The sequence below is a fragment of the Bos grunniens genome, chromosome 2 (assembly GCF_055505025.1).
Source record: "Bos grunniens cultivar Pamir isolate PY7600 chromosome 2, Bosgru_T2T1.0, whole genome shotgun sequence".
Lineage (NCBI taxonomy): Eukaryota > Metazoa > Chordata > Mammalia > Artiodactyla > Bovidae > Bos > Bos grunniens.
In genome coordinates, this window is record NC_141166.1 from 60355817 (window position 1) to 60378018 (window position 22202).

The 22202-nt window shown below is 40.1% G+C and overlaps 1 protein-coding gene across 1 annotated transcript in view; it reads right to left on the reverse strand.

Annotated features, from left to right (window-relative positions):
• Window positions 1-673: 673 nt before the first annotated feature.
• The window catches only part of LOC147378137 (contactin-associated protein-like 5), a 100852-nt gene continuing 79323 nt past the window's right edge, over window positions 674-22202 (reverse strand). The window contains exon 5 of the mRNA XM_086323723.1: window positions 674-718. Within this exon, the coding sequence (XP_086179849.1) occupies window positions 674-718 (45 nt within the window). The remainder of the gene's footprint in view (window positions 719-22202) is intronic.

Genomic DNA, 22202 nt, shown 5'->3' on the forward strand with positions numbered 1-22202 from the left:
AAGCCTGGTGTGCTGTAGTCCATGGGGTCACAAAGAGTCAGACACAACTGAATAACAACAGAGTGTGCACTGTGTGCGAGAAAGGATGCTCATGGGTCAGACTTTGGGCAACTATGGAGGGAATGGAGGCAAGGACAGTTAAGGGGTTGTGCAGAGCTCTGTCTAGATACAAAGTGGGACAAATGGCAGAGAGTTTGTAGGTAAAATTGATAGCAGCTGCTGTGCAGGGTTCAGGGGCTTCCACGCTCCTCTGCCTGCCCAGGGACCTCAACCATTACCTTCATTGACTGGTGGCCCCTCCCACTCTGGCATGAAGACACTGGAAGTCTTATGCTCAATCATTTGATCCATGTGTGTGGTTACTATGGAAACCTGTCCCCTAAATATACTTCCTGCCTTTCTCCCTCCACCAGGAGTGACTTCTTCAGGGCTCTGCATCCCTCCACTCCCTTCTTCCAAGGCCGAGTGGATCTTTTTCCTAGTCCATTCCTGGGGTCTTTCCAGAACTTCCCCACCCATCCCCGAAGTGGCTGTCTTCTCCATTGGTTCCCAGTGGTTTGTGTCCCTAGACAATTTCTCCATAGAGCCATACACATGTTAACATACACTTATCATATCTCTTAGACTGCCTTGTAATAGTTTGCTACTCTTTACTACTTGCATGGGCTTCCCATTAAAATTCATTTGTAATTGAGTAGAGAGCATCTGGCTTTGAATTCTGGGGGGGAAAAAATGAAATTGTTCAATTTAGGCAGAACCGGATTCTTATCATGAATATTTACCAGTAAAACCATATGGTCTCTCTGATTTCTTCATTTTTGCTACCATAGCCAGAAAATAATGGTAGAAGTTTGCTTTAGGATCAAATCAGAACATGGGCCTCATGTCCAACATTGTTCTTGACTCATTTTTCTGTTTCCTGATCTGCCACTTTTCAGGTTACCTGAGACCAGTCACCTTGAGAGTCTCAGTTTCTTCTTTTTCAACCTGAGGCTGGTGGACTGGGTGATTCTAAGATTCCCAGGAACCTCATTCTTTGTGCATCTGAGACTGAAAACCTGCATTTTAAAAATATTTATTTTATTTTTGGCTGTGTTGGGTCTTCGTTGCCACATGTGGTCTTTCTCTAGTTGCAGCCAGAGGCGGGAGGCTTCTCTCCAGTGCAGTGCATGGGATTCTCCTTGTGGTGACTTCTCTTGTTATGGAGCATGGGCTCTAGAGTTTGAGCTCAGTAGTTGTGGTACATGGGCTTAGTGGCTCCATGGCATGTGGGATCTTAAACCACCTGACCAGGGATGAACTCATGTCCCCTACATTGCCAGGTGGATTTTCAACCACGGGACCACCAGGGAAGTCTTGAAAACTTATATTTGTTCATCTATCTTTTCTTGGAAGGCATGATAGGCATCATCAGAATTATTTTCAGTGTTGGCATGAGAGGTACAACTAAGTACCTGAATTTTAAAAGGCTGTTTTTAAAATAATGCTTCAAGGAAATCTAGGCCTTTTGCCTACCAATTGCTTTCTAACTGCAGGAAACACAGCAAGAGTCTCCATAGATTTTATATATATATATATATATATGTGTGTGTGTGTGTGTGTGTATTATAATATTTATATATATATACATTAAAGTAAAAAAGCAGAAGATAATACTTGTCCACTGCTTTTTAAAAAGAAGTCCAATTGAAAAATAAATAAACCATGCTTACCATAGTATAACAACCAATCAACTATTTTTCCTCTGACCCCATCTTCAAAAACAGCATTGTAAAATACTTTACAAAAAGAATGCTAGGTTTATATGTAACTGAATAGGGAATTATATATAAACCTAGCATTCTCTTTGTAAAGTATTTTACAATGCTGTTTCTGAAGATGGGGTCGGAAGAAATATAGTTGATTGGTTGTTATACTATGGTAAGCATGGTTTATTTATTTATTTACTTTTCAATTGGACTTCTTTTTAGAGCATTTGAAATTTCTTGGAGATAATAAAATGCTGCTGCTGCCTCTAAGTCACATCAGTCGTGTTTGACTCTGTGCAACCCCATAGATGGCAGCCCACCAGGCTCCCATCCCTGGGATTCAACAGGCAAGAATACTGGAGTGGGTTGCCATTTCCTTCTCCAGTGCATGAAAATGAAAAGTGAAAGTAAAGTTGCTCAGTCGTGTCTGACTCTTAGCGACACCATGGATTGTAGGCTACTAGGCTCCTTGGTCCATGGGATTTCCCAGGCAAGAGTACTAGAGTGGGTTGCCATTGCCTTCTCCCTAATAAAATGGGAGGAATTATATGTAAGCCATGTTGCTGGGTACTGGTCCAAGGGCCATGCAAGGAAAATTAGAGGAAAACAATGAGAGACAGCACAGGCTCTGAGCTGCAACCTCCTTTTAAAGTATCCAGATCATTCTCCAACCAGAGCAAATGTTTGTCGAATATGGACTGAAATCCAATAGAAGCCACCCAACTAAAATCTTTCCTCTATGGTGAAGTAGCTCATCAAAAAGGAGATCTTAGAATGATAATGTAATTACTGTGATCTCCTGATGACTCGTGGGTGAAAAAGATCTGACAGATAGAACTTAGTACTATTTAATTTTTTATCATGTGACTACAGAATCGATCAGATAAACTGTCACAAGCAGGACTTATCTTTGGTATAGAAGGACCAGCTTTGGAAGATGCTGCTCTGCTTATGGACACAATGAGAGAAACACCATCATGGTCTAAATGCCAAATGTATTACACAGTGATCTAATGGTCTCTGTTTGTCAAACATCCTTAAACTTGGAATCTATCATCATTTGTTCATTGGACACCCAATATTTTAGCCAGGTCTCAGATAGTGTAGGGCTTCCCTAGTGGCTCGGACGGTAAATAATCCACTTGCACTTCAGGAGATGTGGGTTCCATCCCTGGAAATTGCTCCTCAATTGAATATTCTTGCCTGGAGAATCCCATGGACAGAGGATCCTGGTGGGCTACAGTCCATGGGGTCACAAAGAGTCAGATATGACTGAGTGACTAAGCAAATACGCAAGAACACAGATAGTATAAAGGCAAAAATGCAATAATTAACTAGGTTAAAACAAGGAACTAACAGGACTGAGAAGAAAGACATTAACAAGTGGCTTGACTAGCACCTATTTTATAGCTTTATGATTGAACATAATCCTTTGCTTATTTCAGTTGAAACCATGGATGTATTAATATAGACCAATTTTAGACCTTAAGAGCAAAAGCTGATTGTGCCTAAATTTCTATTTGGATGTTGCCTTTGTCTTAGCTCTGTGGCAAGAATTCACTCTACTTCAAAATTGTTACTTACTTGCTGATCTTCTATTGGCCAAATAGACCATTTTGACAATAGGATTGTCTATTGGCCAAAAAGTCTATTAGCCAAATTAAAGGGGCCAATCACTAATGAATTACTCAGAGGCATTTCTCATTTGTGGGCATTTTCCCCAGTCAAACTTTGACCAGAAATAATGGGCACCATCTTGGTTTGGCAAGTGCATTCCTTCTGAACTCATTTCACTAGAAAGATACTTATGACTGCCTAAGATAGTGATTCAAGCCAGTTAGTGCCTTTGCAGAAAGCATGAGAAAGTTATCCTCTGCTCTGCTTCTAATTTAATCTGAAAATACAGAAATTACAAATAAAAGGCATGGGAGGAAAAGGCAAGGTCAGTGGTCTCTAACTCATTCTCAATCTGGTCATTTGCCACAACTTCCTGACTCTCTTCTCCTGAGACTTTATTTCACCCACCAAATGCTGTTCATTAGCTCAGCAACAAGATCCTGGTCTGGCCTTTATCTATCTGGGAAAAGTAGGACAAGGATAAAACAGCAGTGGAGACCTGAAGACCTGAAGAACTGATGCAGCTGCAATGCTATGGCCTGGACTTTGTCAAGTCTGATAGGCTCCCTAAGGAGGAAAACTTCCCCAGGGCCTTCTGCCTCCTGGCAGCCTCCAGCCTCCAGACAGCTGAAAACACAGTTGTAACTAACTCCCCCAAAGGGAAGAGCCCACCCTCTCACTGCACCTCTGATGTGGGGTGGCACGGCAAATTGGCATTAGCTGAAAAGATGGCATGAATCAGAAATCGATCTGTCAGATTTGGGAGCCAGGTCCTCTGGCACCCAGTACATCAAGCTGTCTCTCATCCAAGAGCTCCCCTGTCTGCCCTCACAGAAAAAGAGAAAGAAAAAAGAGAGACTGAGAGTTTTAAAGAGTGGAAGATTCCATGAAACAATGTCATTTGCAACAACATGGATGGACCTAGAGATTATCATACCCAGTGGAATACATCAGACAGAGAAAGACAAACACCATGGTATCTCTTACTCGTGGAATCTAAAATATGATACAAATGAATTTATCTATGGAACAGAAACAGACTCACAGACATAGAGAACAGACTTGTGGTTGCCAAACAGGAGAGGTGTAGGGGAGGGATGGATTGAGTCTGGGATAAGTAGATTCAAACTATTACATACATGTATAACTGAATCACTTTGCTATACACCAGAAACTAGCACAACATTGGAAATCAATTATGCTTCAATAACATAAAATTTTAAAAATATAAAATAAAAGATTTGACCATTCTTATTTTGTTGAAAAAGTCCTGAGGTCACAGGTGGAGGTAGACTAGGATATACCTGGACTAAATGTGGCATGAGTCTGAATCAAGTCTGGAGACTAAGGTGGAAGCTAGAGCAAGAACCACATGTTTGACCAAGAGAGGGAAAGGTAGGTGGCCAGGTGGCTCCTGCTAGGACTCTGCAAATATCATAGCCAGGTCCTGGAACATCCATTCCTTGGGTCCTGATAACAGATGATAACTCAGATATGGCTGTCCTGCTGTATCAGAAAACCAGTTCTTAAGACCTCAAGGGAATACAGAAGACCTAGCTTGAATTTCTTCTTACCTTGACTGGTTTTAGAGTTTCCTAAAGTGCCACTTGCAAGGGTTATTGTGCTGAGCTGTTATTTACCAAGCATTTTCATTGTGGGTGTTTGTTTTGTTTTGAATCATCATCCAGACATCACAACACCCTGGTGAGTAAAAAACTAGAGCTTGAAATGCAAGGCTGCATTTCCATCACGAGGCATCAGACAAAGCCAATCAAGCATTTATGAGCTAGGGGAAAATGATCTTGATTCAATCTAATTTGTGGGGAAAGATTTCAAAGCCAGTTCTTGATTTTCCAAATGAGTACAACCATTTCTAATTTGATTTGTCTGAAAACTACCAGGACTGACTGGCATGCTCTCAGCAAATGCAGGGGAAGTCTGCCTGGGAGCTAAAACTATCTTTGTGATTCACACCCTCAGGTGGATCAGGGGACCGAGTGAAGGCTTTTGATCACTTTTGGAGGAAGATGGACTGCTTCATGGTTTTGTTCGTTTGTTCAACAGATATTTATTAATCAGCTCGAATGGCCCAGGATTTGAGTGACAAAGACACAGCCCAGGAGACATGCAGACTCAGACCTTGCCCATCTGGAGACTGCACTGCACTGGAATGAAGGCCTTAGGACATGTCATCACACCTGTGATGAAGGGCCATGAGAGGAAAGTCTAAGTTTCTGGGTCAGCATGTAACAGGTGTTCATAAAGTACCTTTTCACTTGAGCTTGAGAGAATAAAGAGGAAGGAAAGAGGCTGGGAGCTGGAATCGGGTGGAAGGAAAGAAAACAAAGGAGGGCAAGCACTCGGACAAAGGGCATGGTGCATTTTTTGCAATCTGAGGGAGATTAGATGCTCGGCAATAATAAATATGGGCAATTTTTTTTTCCTGTCAAAGGAGGCCTTCAAGAATAAGAATCATGTTCCTTGGGGTTTCATGTGAAGGACAGCCAAGAAAGAAGCATTTTTAACACTGGAAGTAAAGCCAAATCTGACCTCTGTACCCTGACATGGAATTAAATGTCTGAGACCAAGTTTTGGCTTAAGTAGAGAAGAATAGCTTTATTGCTTTGCGAGGAGCCATAGTGAACTAATGCCCTCAAAACTGTGTGTCCCCACCTGGAGAGAGTAGTGATGAATCTTACAGTAATGGTTCAAAGAGCATGATCAACTCATGTACATTTTCCTGGTTGGTTGATGTTTAGACAGTTGGGAGTCAGAATCATAGATCTGGTTCCAACTGGTCTGAGGTCTATATGCTAGTGGGCAGTATACAGTTAACTTCTCTCACCTGGTGGGGTTTTTAACATCTGCAAAATAGCTCAAAGCTATTGTTATATGTATCTCTTGAGGGGAAGTCAGGATCCCGCCCCAGGGCTGCACTATTGTTTCTTTGACTGTTTCTCCCTTGTCTCTACAACCCTTCCCTTCCCTTCCCCGATGAGCAACTGTTTGAACCTGCTTGTTGAAACTCAGAGCAGGTCAAGGAGGCTGAATGAAGTCTATTTACTGTAATCAAAGAAATGGGGACACAGAAAGACTTTTGTGCCCAGGAGCTCCACAGTGTCCTGCTTGGTGTCAGAAGGAATGCCCCATTTATAACCAAAGGGCATGGGCAGGCTGGCAGGTGGTTCTCCACATGTTCCTCCCTTCTGGCTTCCCATAAGCTGGCTGCCTGCAGGTACTATAAAGCAGGTACCCACTGCCAGCCCCATAACTGATTTCTGCCACAGAGACTCTTTCTTGACCTAACCTCTTTTTGACCCTCCCAAGGCTGCTACCTCCCAGCTTCAGTTTCTTGGCTGTGGACTCTGTTTTAGCTCCCTGCCTCTGTGTATCTCTGTTTCTGGTCCTGTATTTTGTGCTTATTTATTGTGCATCAAACACCCCCACCTGAGTTTCCGGCTTTGCCAAGGGAAACCCAGAGAGAGTCCTTGGGACCAGCGGAGCAAAAGGAAAGGAAAAATAGACCTTTTATTCAACTGATAACCTCATAGCTTTCAGGAACAAGATAAAGCTGAAACTCTATTATGAACTCTCTGATTTCTGCTTCTAAATATTGGGCAAGGCTATTTGAAAATATGAATCAAGAAGCTTAAGAAAATGAATAATGCTTTATGACACTTACTTTCACTTCTAGAAATCTATTTTCAGGAAATACACTGAAATTGAACTGAGATTTATATACTAGGCACCATTATTTAAAATAATACAAACCTAGATCTAAAATTAAAGGAATAGTTAAGTAAATTATGGTATATCCATTTCACATACTATTTTGCTACTGCTAATAACAATGTTTATGGTAAACATGAAAGTCATTTCTAGTACAATACCAAATGAAATGAACAGAATACAAATTTACACCTACAAATCAGATAAAATATGCCAATATAAATATGTAGCCATCAAACAGAGATTAATTTGCTATATAATGGCTCTCTCTGGGTGATAAAATTATGTTGATTTTTATTTACGTAATTATTTTTTCTCTATTACCAATTTACTTAAAATGAAGACATATAACTTTTATAATATACTTTTTAATGAAATAGTTTCCAATTATTATTTTATTTAAAAGCATTCAAGACAACCCTATTCAGGATTAGTAATTGCTGTCAAAGGCATTCATGTGGATTCAGATCAGATCAGATCAGTCGCTCAGTCATGTCCGACTCTTTGCGACCCCATGAATTGCAGCACGCCAGGCCTCCTTGTCCATCACCAACTCCCGGAGTTCACTCAGACTCACGTCCATCGAGTCAGTGATGCCATCCAGCCATCTCATCCTCTGTCGTCCCCTTCTCCTCCTGCCCCCAATCCCTCCCAGCATCAGAGTCTTTTCCAATGAGTCAACTCTTCACATGAGGTGGCTAAAGTACCGGAGTTTCAGCTTTAGCATCTCTGGAGTTATTTCTCCACTGATCTCCAGTAGCATATTGGACACCTACTGACCTGGGGAGTTTCTCTTTCAGTATCCTATCATTTTGCCTTTTCATACTGTTCATGGGGTTCTCAAGGCAAGAATACTGAAGTGGTTTGCCGTTCCCTTCTCCAATGGACCACATTCTGTCAAATCTCTCCACCATGATCCGCCCATCTTGGGTTGCCCCACGGGCATGGCTTAGTTTCATTGAGTTAGACAAGGCTGTGGTCCTAGTGTGATTAGATTGACTAGTTTTCTGTGAGTATGGTTTCAGTGTGTTTGCCCTCTGATGCCCTATTGCAACACCTACCGTCTTACTTAATCCAAGTAGAGTTGGAAGCAGCTGGATATGAAACCTAATGACTACATTTTTCAAATGGTTTTTGTTTTTGAATAATTTCAGAATTGCTCATCCCTACTCCTACAGTTTTTTGTTCTATACTATTACACTCAGGTAAACAGAGGTAAGAAGTTATTTTTTTTCTTTTCCATTATGGTTTATCATAGGATATTGAATGTAGTTCCCTGTGATATACAGTAGGACTTTGTTGTTTATCACTTCTATAACCTTAGACTTCCAACCCATCCCTCCTCTACCCACTTTCCCCCTTGGCAACCACAACTTTGTTTTTATGTCTATGAGTTTGCTTCTGTTTGATAAATAAGTTAATTTAGATCATATTTTAGATTCAGCATATAAAGGATATCATATGGTATTTGTCTTTGCCTGACTTTTTTCACTTAGTATGATAATCTCTAGGCCCATCCACGTGGCTGCAAAATGCATTATTTCATTCTTTTTTATGGTTAAGTAATATTCCAGTGTGTGTGTGTGTGTGTGTGTGGACTGTTTCTTCTTTATGCATTCATCTGTTGATGAACATTTAGGTTGTTTCCATGTAGGGTTTTCCATGTAGGTGCATGTAGGGTTTCAAATAGGTTAACAAGTCCTGATAGCAAGGATGGTGATGTGTGTCTGTCTGTGTATGTGTGTGTGTACATGTGTGTCTATTTTTTCCCTTTGCGTGAACTTACTTCTCCAAACAAACTTTTTTAAAGTAAAATGAAAGAGATAAACTAAATTTAAATTTTAATACTGTGCTAACTCAAACATACAAATAATATTTAAACATGAAATTAAAATCATTGTCTTTACAGTACATCTCTGTTTGGTCTACTCACATTTCAAATACCCCTTGCCACACAGAGCTGGTGGGTACCATATTGGACAATGCAAGTCTAGAGCATGATTATAATGGTGATGGCTGAATTATGCTTTCCAGTCTTGACACTAAAATAGAAATTGTACCACTTCTTACATGAGGAAACCCATATATTGACCTTCATTGCCAGATGTTCAAGCTGGATTTAGAAAAGTTGAGGAACCAGAGATCTAATTGCCAACATCCATTGGATCTTAAAAAAATTAAAAGAATTCCAGAAAAACATCTACTTCTGCTTCATCGACTATGCTAAAGCCTTTTACTGTGTGGATCACAACAAACCATGGAGAAGTCATAAAGAGATGGGAATACCAGACCACCTTAACTGCCTCCTGAGAAACCCACACGCAGGTCAGGAAGCAATAGTTAGAACCAGACATGGAACAAAAGACTGGATCCAAATTGGGAAAAGAGTATGTTAAGGCTGTAAACTGTCACCCTGCTTATTTAACTTATACATAGAGTATATCATGTGAAATACCAGGCTGGATGAAGCACAAGCTGGAATCAAGATTGCTGGGAGAAATATCAATAGCCTCAGATACACAGATGGCAGAAAGCAAAGAGGAATTTAAAAATCTCTAGATGAAAGTGAAAGAGGAGACTGAAAAAACGGGTTTAAAACCCAACTTTCAAAAAATGAAAATCATAGCATCCAGTCCCATCACTTCATGGCAAATAGATGGGGAAACAATGGAAACAGTGACAGATTTTATTTTATTTGGCTCCAAAATCACTGCAGATGGTAACTAGAGCCATGAAATTAAAAGACTCTTGCTTCTTGGAAGAAAAGCTATGACAAACCTAGACAGAAATTAAAAAGCAGAAACATCACTTTGCTGACAAATGTTCATATAGTCAAAGCTATGGTTTTTCCAGTAGTCATGTACAGATGTGAGATTTGGACCATAAATAAGGCTGAGCACCAAAGAATTGATGCTTAAAACTGAGGTCCTGGAGAAGACCCTTTAGAGTCCCTTGGACTACAAGGAGATCAAACCAGTTAATTCTAAAGGAAATCAATCCTAAATGTTCATTGGAATGACTGATACTGAAGCTGAAGCTCTGACACTTTGATGAGAAGAGCTGATTCATTGGAAAAGAACTTGATGCTGGGAAAGATCAAGGGCAGGAGGAGAAGACGGGACAGAGGATGAGATGCTTGGAAGACATCACTGCCTCAATGGATATGAGTTTGAGCAATCTCTGGGAGATAGAAAAGGACAGGGAAACCTGGGGTGCTGCAGTCCATGGTGTTGCAAAAAGTTGGACATGACTGAGTGAACCACAAATTGTTCAAAGAGATTTTAGCAGATATTTCTAGTTATGCACTCAAATCTCCCTACTCTGTCTTTCTGGGTAGTGGAACTCCAACTTAATTGAGGTAATAATGTGCTCAACTAGGTGACTACACTGCCCCACTTCTCCTGTAGACATGCATGACCAGGTGACTAAGTCTGGCCCATGAGACCCCCTCATTGCAGGAAGCACCTGGGAAAGCTGCCCTAGCTGACAGAGACATCCTTCGTATCTCCCCGTTGTCCTCATTTCTGCAGCTTTGTATGCTGCTATGATACCTCACTCTCAGAAGCCTATTGGGATCCTCAAGACAAAATCCACAGAGTAAAAGCAGTCAGGGTCCCTAATTACTTCATGCAGCTTCCAGGCCCTCTGTTTTTGCTTCATGTGGGAGAACAGGGTTCACAATAGTGAACAAGCAATTTAGTTGCCTCCAAATAATTAAATCTTAAGTGATTGATGTGGGCGGAATTGTTTCCCCAAAATTCCTACGAGTGAGTAGCCACCAGGCGGTGTCCGACTCTTTGCGACCCCATCAACTGTAGCCCTCCAGAATCCTCTGTCCCTGGGATTCTCCAGGCAAGAATACTGGAATTGGTAGCTATTCGTTTCTCCAGGGGATCTTCCTGACCCAGAAATCGAACCCATATCTCCTTCCTGCATTGCAGGTGGACTCTTTACTGTCTGAGCCATCAGGGAGGCCCATTTCTATAGAATTCTTCTATTGGACCCCTAAATCCCATACTTCAAATAGGACTATATTTGGAGATAAGGCATTTAAAGAAGGAATTAAGTTAAAATCAGGCCATATTTATGCATATATATGGAATCTGGAAAGATGGTACTGACAGTCTTAGGTACAGGGCAGCAAAGGAGACACAGATGTAAAGAATAGCCTTTTGGACTGAATGAAAGGAGAGGGTGGGATTATTTGAGAGAATAACATTGAAACATATACATTACCATATGTAAAACAGATAACCAGTGCAAGTCTGATGCATGAAGCAGGGCACCCAAAGCTTGTGCTCTGTGAAAACTTAGAGGGATAGAGAGCAGAGGGAGGTAAAGGGGAGTTCATGATGGAGGGGACACATGTATACCTATGGCTGATTCAGACAGATATATGGCAAAAACCACCACAATATTCTAATTATCCTCCAACTAAAATAAACATTTAAAAAAATAAAAAAGAAGTTAGTAGCAGAACTCAAAAAAAAAAAAAAAATGAAAGCAAGTGAGTTAAAATCAAGCCAGTAAGGTAAGCCCCAGAATCTGACTTGTGCCTGTATAAGAAGAAAAAATTCAAACACACAGATATATCAGCTACACATTTACATACAGGAAGGACCATGTAAAGACACAGCCAGAAGATGGCCCCCTGCAAGCCAAGGAGAGAGGCCTCAGGAGAAACCAAGCCTGCTGACATCTTGATATCTTGGATGTCCAGCCTCTGGAACTGTTGTGTAAAGAGTTTAAGAGTTGTTGTTTAAGAACTTCTATTGTTTAAGCCATGCCAGTCTGTTCACTCAGTTGGTGATACTTGTCACAGCAGCCCTTGCACACTCATACAGTGAGAGAGAGATTTTAAATAACTGTGCTTAATGAAATCTTTGAGACAAAAGGTATGTTAGAGATTATCTAGAGGACATTTCTCAGTTATAGGCAGCACCAAGAAGAGTAAGCTAATTGTGAAGTTTACCCTGCTACTTAGTGACCCAATTGGATGGAGAAGCTGAATCTTTGACCCACACAGTGCTCTTTCTAATCAAGCTGGGTCTCTTCCACCAGATCAGGGGAGTAGAAGCTGTTAGCGAAGGAAGGCTAGATCTTCTTCTAATTTTCAAAGATCATCTTCTAATTTTCTATCTCTAGGCAGCTAACCATGAGGTGGTGCTAAGGATCTTTTAATTATCTGTGAAGACCACTGGATAGGGAGAGGATCAACTTTTCTTAGGAAGATGCTCCAGTTTTGAGTAGGAAGACATTATTTATCATCGATAATCATACCCTGCAAGTTTGATTATAATCAACATAACATAAACTCGAACAAATATTTATTAAGCACCTACCCTTTGTAGTGTGCTAACTTCCTCAGTGGGAGTTCAAATCACTCTTTTCTCTTATAAAAAATTCATTCACTTATTCAACATGTATTGGTCATCATTTTCAAATAGTAATTTTATTGTCATTAAAATTTAGAAACTCGGTGATGAGAACAGGATATAAAATGTGCAAAAAACATATCACAGCAGTTGAGAATGGATTTGATATTGGAAAGACCAGGGATGGAGACCAGGTTCTGTCACTTACAAATTCTATCACTTATGTATCTTAGGCAAGTTCCTTTAGTAATTTTAAGATTCATTTTTCACACTTGTAAAATGAAAACACCAGAAATCCACTTCATTGGATTATTTCAAGAATTAAAATAAGTAACTATGATAATCAGATGACAGAGTATCTGGTGCAAAATAAATGCTCAACAAATTACTGTATTTATTACACAGTATATTGATAACAAGAAAAAAGAAATTATTCAAGAATATTCCTTTAAAAAAAGACTGGTAAATTTTGTTTGGCATAGTATTGATGGTGGCCTTTATTGATGCAGTGTTTCCCTGATAGCTCAGTTGGTAAAGAATCTGCCTGCAATGCAGGAGACCCCAGTTCAATTCCTTTGTTGGGAAGATCTCCTGGAGAAGGGATAGGCTACCCACTCCAGTATTCTCAGACTTCCCTTATGGCTCAGCTGCTAAAGAATCCACCTGTAATGCAGGACATCTGGGTTTGATCCCTGGGTTAGGAAGATTCCCTGGTGAAGGGAAAGGCTACGCATTCCAGTATTCTGGCCTGGAGAATTCCATGGACTATATAGACCATGGGGTTGCAAAGAGTCAGACACGACTGAGTGACTTTCACTTTGTTGACGAGAGGGCAGATGATGTTTTCTTTCAAGTACTATGTTTTTGAAACTTCCTATAATCTGTAAACAATTTTAAGACTCTTTTTCATATTCTTTTCCATTCTGGTTTATTACAGAATATTGAATATAATTCCCTGTGTTGTTTATCCATTCTATACACAATAGTTTGCATGTACCACATTATTTTTAATGAAAATGAAACATTGTTTGCAAGATACTTATTGGTGTAGTTGTTTGTTATTCAGTGTCTGCACTGAATATCTCACAACTCTTAAGAAACTTGGTTACCTACTGTTTCCTAAACAGTCTATGAGGGCTACAGGGCTATCTTGATCACAAAGAACTGAAATTTAAGGCTACACCATAAATTGTCACACCCAGGTTGTAAACACTTAATTTTAAGGGTAAAAACAAACACAAAAGATGCTTCAATTGTCTAAGTGATTTATTTCTAGTCATCACATGGAGATCGCAATCTGATAAAATCCAAACACTTTCTAGTTTCCTGGAAGAATACAGAATAGGTTTTCGCTGTTGTTCCAAGATGGAGTATTACATTTGCCCATGCATGTGGTATGAAACACATTCACCAAAGCCTACATAGAACACTAAGCATGTCTTTTAGGGCTACCTGATCTTCCATTAACCATGGGAAGATAGCAGTCAATGATCCATCCTCTGAGTCCGAGTCTCAGCTGTGGTTCTTGCAGTACACCACGCAAACAGAGTGTGCTTACAAGCCTCATCATGTGATGTGTGTAACTGAAATAAATGGTGAGTTTGAGGGCACACCATCACCTTAAATCTGATCAGGCATGAGATTTCTATCACATGTGGCTTCTGGAGGCTACATGGGTACTGTTGGCTTTGTTTTGATCGCAGAGTTATGTTCATAAAGACCTGGGCAATCTTTTATTTTGCATTTTAAAATTATCATCATTATTTGTTAAATGTTTGTTGAGCCACAGGATTGTATTGATACCATGAGGAAAAACATGAAAAGATCTCCGAAAAACTTGCTTCCTTGGGTAAAATAAGCAAATTTTGGCCCTTGTTACAGCATCAGGGAGAAAATAACTGATTACCATGGGGTATAATGGGTAACCCCACAGGCTGACTTAGTAATGGAGTAATGGAGTGAAGCCTTGAGCTAAAATATTATAGAAAATGTAGAAAAACAGGGAAATAAAAAACAATTTCAGAGAAGAGCAAACAACCTGAGAAAATTTTTAGGTGAAATATGAGACACTTTTGTGAGAAGTGGAGCATTGCAAATCCTCATGTGAAGGGTAAATTGTTTGGGTACTTTGAGTGCAAGTCTACTTACAGAATGCTCTTAACTTTTTGACTATGAGAGATGCTTTTTAGTGTAATAAATCATCTGAACACATAAAATAGTTGTGGTTTCAGTATTCTGAATTAGCAAACATGTAATGGCAAAGTTAAATATATGAATACTTTACTGCTACCTAAAGCCTGGACCTTTACTTGAGATTTTGCAGTACTTCATACATTTGTGAGACAGGCTAATACTGTCTAAGTCTACGCTCAGGAGACAAAAATCATGAACATGCATGTCTTTCCTAAGTGGCTTCACAATCTCCTCTTCCTGACATCTACTGCCTCTCATTTCCTTCTCTTTACTTTGTTTCCTTTTTCTTATTTTCCCTGTTATTTTATTTTATTAGAGGCAAGAGTTATGGATACAACAAATTGTCTCTTTGGAGAGGACCAAGACTTTGTAAAAATGTGGGCCAGTCACATGCTTTTATGTGGATGTGTATATTTAAATGGTACTTTGTTGTCAATCCCAAATTAAAGATCTGATCTCTTTCTCAAAACTATAAAAGACAAAAATATGTCAAAAGTACCTACTGTGTGTCCTTTTATATCTAAGGAAAAGAAAATATGTGTGTATGTTTGTAGATACAAGTGTGTATACACACACATACACACCACCCAAGAACATAAGCATCCACTGTCTGTGGCAGTTTAAATACGTAGTAGGGCCTCTCATTTTTAACCTAGATTTTAAAAGAAAGAAAAGAGATGGAGATGATGACAGTTATCCACATCTGAGTTTCAGCGCCAAAGCCACCCTGCTAGGGATGCTCGAGTTCGATCCTGTAAGGTTTTTTTTCTGTTAGTGGGCCAATTGCTAGTGTTGGTTGGTAGAAGGCGCTAGAGAACCACTGCAGGGCCATAACACTTGGAAACCACTTCTCCAGGTTCCTGTCCTGCTGGGTGGTTAGTCAGCTCTGCACAGTGGAGCTCCTGCCCACACCTCCCAACTGGTGGCAGCTTCCACAGGTGGCTCTCGGGCTACATGCTCCCCTGGTAACCATGGCCCCTTTGGGAAGGTCTGAATCTCAGTCTAGGGGGTGAGCAGGGAGAGCTCTTCTGGGTCCCAGTTCTTTCTCTGCCCACCCTCTCAGCTTAGAGGAAGTACCTGATTTTTTTTTTTAACTTGCTATTTCTGGACCTCTTATAGTCATCTTTTAACCACTTTAGCAGTTAACCATCTACTGTGAAGTAAGTGAAGTGCAGTCACTCAGTCGTGTCCAACTTCTTGCGACCCCATGGACTGTAGCTTACTATGCTCCTCCATCCATGGGATTTTCCAGGCAAGAGTACTGGAGTAGGTTGCCATTTCCTTCTCCAGAGGATCTTCCTGACCCAGGGATCGAACCCAGGTCTCCCGCACTGTAGGCAGACGCTTTACCGTCTGAATCATAATCAATTTTTATACTAAATTTTACCTTTCAAATAACATGGAGACAGGCGTTTTCTAAATCCTGTGACAAAAGATGAAGCGTTTCTAAGAAGCCAGCCGCACTGTCACAGGAGGAACAGATCTAGCGCAGTCACCTTCTGGTTCAGAGTTCTGGCTATTCAACACAAGATATTAACCTAGTATCACTGCGAATTTATAAAGACAGAGAAAAGGCTTCATTTTATCTACAATTCTCCTAATCTAAAAATCAATCTGGAACTCTTGACCTGCTGTCTGTGGATAGACTTCAGGGACATCTATGTGCCTCCAAGTTGTTATGCAAAATAAAATGTATTCATAGCTTTCAATATCTGCTTAAAGTATATGAGTCCCCTGAAATATTAATAGCCATTGATCTAAAATCCTTAGTGTTGTACTTGTAGAAGGGCATTTGTATTACAGGATAGATATAATTATAGGTCCTCTCTTTGGAGAGGACCAAGACTGTCATAATTTGAGCCTGTCACATACTTTCATGTGGTCTTCATGGGAAACATACAGTGTGAAATGGTGAGCAAAGTGGGACAATGAAAATAATTATGATGATATTGTTAGCTCCTAGTGATTCAGTGCCTACATTATCCCTGGAGTCATGGTATATGTGTATCATGTGTGTGTCTGTTAGTTGCTCAGTTATGTCTGACTCTTTGCAACCCTATACAATGTAGCCCACCAGGTTCCTCTGTCTAGGGAATTGTCCAGGCAAGAACACTGGAATGAGTTGCCATTTCCTCCTCCAGGGAATCTTCCTGACCCAGGGATTGAACTCTGGTCTCCTGCATTGCAGGCAGATTCTTCACCAACTGAGCTACATGGAAGTCCCTTATATGTAACATAAGTATGATTATTTCTACCTTGTAGATGAAGACACTGCAGACTAACTTTGGTCCACATTCTATAGATAGTATGTGGTCATTCTGATTTATTCTCACTGCCTACAAAGATCATAACCTCTTCAATACAGAATGCTTTCATCTATTAACATTTGCTGACCATCACATATTTAACACTATGAGTGACACAAAAAAACTTTTGGAAAGAACCAGGCTAGAATAAAACATACCAGTATTCCCAGTAATACCATGTCCCCACCTTGAGCTGGTACATATACTATGACTCCACTTGTCCTTCCTTCCCGTGAACTTGGAATTGGCTAAGAGGTATCTTTTTCTTCAAAGCTCTTGGCAAGTTCCTACACTTTCATCATTTTCATGAAGTTTTTCCTGACTGCTAGCTCCATCATTTTTTCTCTTGAACTCTTATAAACTAGGTTTGAGTCTGGCCAACATGCAGTGACTGACAGAAGGCAGTCAGAAGCCCTGTGAGCCTTGCAGCCTGGAGGGCAGAGGCTCCAGTCACAGTCAGAAAGCAGAAGAGTGTTTGTGGAGGAATGGCATGAGACTTTGGGATGAGTAGATGCAACCTATTGTATAGAAATGGATAAACAACAAGGTTCTACTATATAACACAGGGAGTTATATCCTGTGCTAAACCATCATGGGAAATAATATGAAAAATAATATATATATATATACATTCTAATATATGTATACATATATATACATTCTTTCAGAATGTGTAACTGAATCCCTTTGCTGTGTGATAGTAATTAACACATTAAAATCAATAAAATTTGTTTTTAGTTTTTAAAACAAAGCAGAAGACTGTAAAAGCAAATGGAAAAGCAGGATCACTGAGAGATCTCAAGGTAGTAAAACAAACAAAAAGTGTCAAACCAAGAAGGCAGTGAGCAGAGGAGGGGTGACAAGCACAGTGGCAGCCAGAAGAGCAGAGAGCAGGTATGAGGAGTCCACCTCGGTAAGAGGATCAGTTTTGGATTCTGAGTTCTGATGGTGACCTTGTTCCCACGGTGTGCATGTTGGGGGCTGAGAAGTTTCCCATCCACTGAAGGCAGGAACTTTTTTTTTTGGCATACAGCAGATGCTCAACAACTATATCTTGACGACAGTAATGAATCAAGTGCTAAGTTGTGCCGTGTTAGTTAAGTGTGAGTTTACAACATGGAAAGCATGGGGACCTTAGAGTTTGAAAGATGTTCAGGGGCGAGTGTGGGCTCTGGAACACGCCCGGACAGGGCCAGCACACACAGCGCACTGAAGGCTCCTCCTTTCCCAGTCTTCATTCTGCTTAGGGGTCACAGCACTTTCTTCTACCCAGTCTGGACCTTACCCCACACTTCTTCTTAGCCCTGCATTCCAGGGAGCCACAGACATTTGGAAGACAGGAGCATAACAGCTTCAGAAGTTAACATATGGAAGGCAGAAGCATAACAGCTTCTCATACTACACCCTATTACTGGTTCCATATTTGTAACTTTGAAACGTGTCCTAATTTTTGGTTATTTAGCCCCAAAGCCCCTAAGTCACTCCCTGAAATGTAGGATTGTCAGCTTGGTTTCCAGTTCCCTTGGGTCTCCCTACAAGGCAGCAAACTCAAAAGTCTGTGGTGTATACAGCCTAAGGCTCCAGGACCCTGCTCCATTTCTGAGAGTCAGTGGCACATACTGGTTTAAGATGCTAGCCCTACTTGTGAGTTTGGAAGAGGAAGGCAAGTGTGTGGCTGAACCAACAGAGGGTGAAGGAGAAAAGTAGTTTAGTGAGTATGGGAGACACTAAATGAAAGAATGAAAGAAATAGAGGAAGAGACGCTTAGAATGAATTCCGGAAACAGTCACTATTCTGGGCCTGGCTATAAAATAAGCCCTGATGAGAAAGTGGGAAATTAACCTATAGAAGAGAGGGGATGATTATAGAGGATTCAAAACCCAAGCAGGGAAGTTGTTATCTGTCTTGTAGGAATATGAGAGCTACTGGTTGCAGGGTTTCTGGGGAGGTGTTGAATTCCTACACAGAACTCTCAGCCATCTCCTGACTCCCAGGAGGAAGAGCCTGACAGCCAGATGCCAGAGGATGGGCATTGTGAGAGCCATGAGGCCAGGAGGAGGGCCTGCCAAGAGCACAACCATCTGAAGATAAGGAGGGAGGCTCTTCCCAGACACTCTGACCTCTGATGCCACCTTTCTTCCTCTTGTCAAAGATAAGGGTTTTGCCCAGAGTTTCTACTTTGCAAGAAATACCCATGAGAGATGTATTTGGCAATTAGGAAATCACACAGGGGTCATTTCTGAAAGATCTCATAGTCCTCAATTCCCAGGTAAGTGGTGCTATTCACAGATCTGCTCAAACTTTCTTTTTTTCAGTTTGACATGAAAGTCATTCAGGACTGTAGAAAAAAATAGCTGTATAATAAAAATGAATAAAAGCTGTTGGTGTAGTGGTTTCCAGCAGAGAGGAAAGAAGGCTGTGAATGACACAGCCACTGACTATATATCATTGACTTTCCCCAGTCCTAAGCATAAAGTATCTTTTAGTAGAAATTGTGGATAATAACAGTCTGCTCCCGCCTGCCTCTCACAGATGTTTTGGGACAGAGGAACTAATACAACCAGGGGTCCATCTCTCATCCCTCCATTCACTGCCCTTCTGGCATTAGCATGGTGATTTGTGCCACTGTCTCTAAGAAAGTGCTCGAAAGAAGATGTCTTCCTATGAAGGGACTGTCATGGCTGTTATTATGTGGGAGAAACAGTGTAAAAGGAACACACCCAGCTCATTAGTTGGAAGTTTTGCAAAGAAGGAGAGTGCCTAAGTCGATTTTCACTTTAATTTAGCCCCAAGCCCCATTTTAAAAATGCATTTGCATGTTCAAATGACAGGGAAGCAGGGGTTGAAACTGGCAGGATGAGCGGTTCCCTCCTACACTGTGGGAGGAAAGGATGGAAACTGGTACAGACTTTTCATAAACTAATGTTCATTTCTGTTGATCCACTCTGAATTTCAGGAAATTATTTCAGTTTATATTTGTAATCTCAGTATTATTTTTGGCAATAAAAATTCAAACAACTCAAATTTTAACACCACAGAATCTTGAATGAACTATGGTGAATGGACTTACTGTAGAAATTATTGTTGTAAAGTGACTGGAAGTGCTTAATGAAACTTTTAAAGACACAGAAAATACTTTTTTAACCATTAAAAGCAAGATATAAAATTGTCAATAAATACAGTTTATGTTATATCAAATATACATTTAAAATCTGAAAATTAAATACATATAGATGAGAACAGTGTTTTCCTCTCTGACTGGCTAGGTCTTCTGTTCTGTATATTCCAAAGGGCATCAGTAATACATGGAGATGCATATTTTTAACATTCTAAAGATGTTTTCTTTAGTAATGTCAAATAATGATTTCATCAGATGAGCTAATGAAACCAGTCACGTAAGGAAAAAAAATCATGACACCAATTTAAGGCAGGACCATTTTCAGAGAAGATAACCATTTCATTGTTAGTTTGTTTTTTAACTTTGTTACATTACTCCTCACATGACATTGAAACTATTTAATTTTGCTTTGCCCAAAGACAGAAAGGAAGCCACTTCTCTAAAACCTAATAATTTGAGAATATTTTTTTTCCAAGGTACAAGGAGCATACAAACTAGAAGCAGGTAATATGAATGTCACCCTGGTCAAATGACAGTGGAAGACAGTAGAAATGTGGAGAGAGAAGATTTGATAGGTTAGATGCTTTTTCAAATGAGTCCTTCCATCAGCGGAAAGTATCATTTATCACAGAGCAAACTACAGGGATGAAATGTGATCCCAGGAATAAGCTAGAGATTAGGCTTCAATAGACACCAGGGATTTTTTTCTCTGAGCAATTTTCAGGAGCTTCTCAGTCACAGGAAGGTAAGACAAACACAATATGTGTGTGTGTGCGTGTGCGGGCATATGGGTACCCACACATATGGAAATGTGAATGTGTGTGTTATCTCATGTATACACTTATCCTTATCTCTTGGCTTCAGAGCTTAAGAAATAAACAACACACTCCAACAACTTTCATGACAGTGACATTCAAACAGAAGTTAAATTTTACAAAGCCTACTTAGTATTCCTGTTACACCCAAGTCCACTGTGCAACATCTATTTTAAATGTCTTTTTTTAAATAAGTCCGTCATTTCATCAAATCTGGACTAGAGTGAGTCATTAAATTTCTTCAAATGAAAGGGATCTATAATATATTTACCCAAAATGCACTTCATGATTTATACGATTTGGGAATAAACTATAACTACAGACACAGGAGCAGAACATGACCAATCCAATCTACTTTTATTATTTCTTGGGATCATAAAGTGCAAGAATGCTATGTGAGTCATTAATTATATACACAAAACAACAAATAAATATCGGCTTACATGCCAACTTAAGTTGAACTTATTAGTAAGAATCCTTTAGAAGAAATGGAGTAGCCATCATAGTCAACAAAAGAGTCCAAAATGCTGTACTTGGATACAGTCTCAAAAACTACAGAATAGTCTCTGTTCATTTCCAGGCAAACCATTCAATACCACAGTAATTCAAGTCTATGCCCCAACCAGTAATGCTGAAGAAGTTGAAATTGAACAGTTCTATAAAGACCTACAAGATCTTCTAGAACCAACACCTGAAAAAGATGCCCTTTTCATTATAAGGTACTAGAATGCAAAAGTAGGAAGTCAAGAAATACCTGGAGTAACAGGCAAATTTGGCCTTGGAGTACAGAATGAAGCAGGGCAAAGGCTAACAGAATTTTGCCAAGAGAACACACTGGTCATAGCAAACACCCTCTTCCAAAAACACAAGAGAAGACTCTACACATGGACATCACCAGATGGTCAATATCAAAATCAGATTGATTATATTCTTTGCAGCCAAAGGAGAAGCTCTATACAGTCAGCAAAACCAAGACCGGGAGCTGACTGTGGCTCAGATCATGAACTCCTCACTGAAAAATTCAGACTTAAATTGAAGAAAGTTGGGAAAACCAATAGACCATTCAAGTATGACCTAAATCAAATCTCTTACAATTATACAGTGAAAGTGACAAATAGATTGAAGGGATTAGATCTGATAGAGTACCTGAAGAACTATGAAAGGAGGTTTGTGACATTGTGCAGGAGGCAGTGATCAAGACCATCCCCAAGAAAAAGAACTGCAAAAAGGCAAAATGATTATCTGAGAAGGCCTTACAAATAGCTGTGAAAAAAAAAAAAGAAGTGAAAGGCAATGGAGAA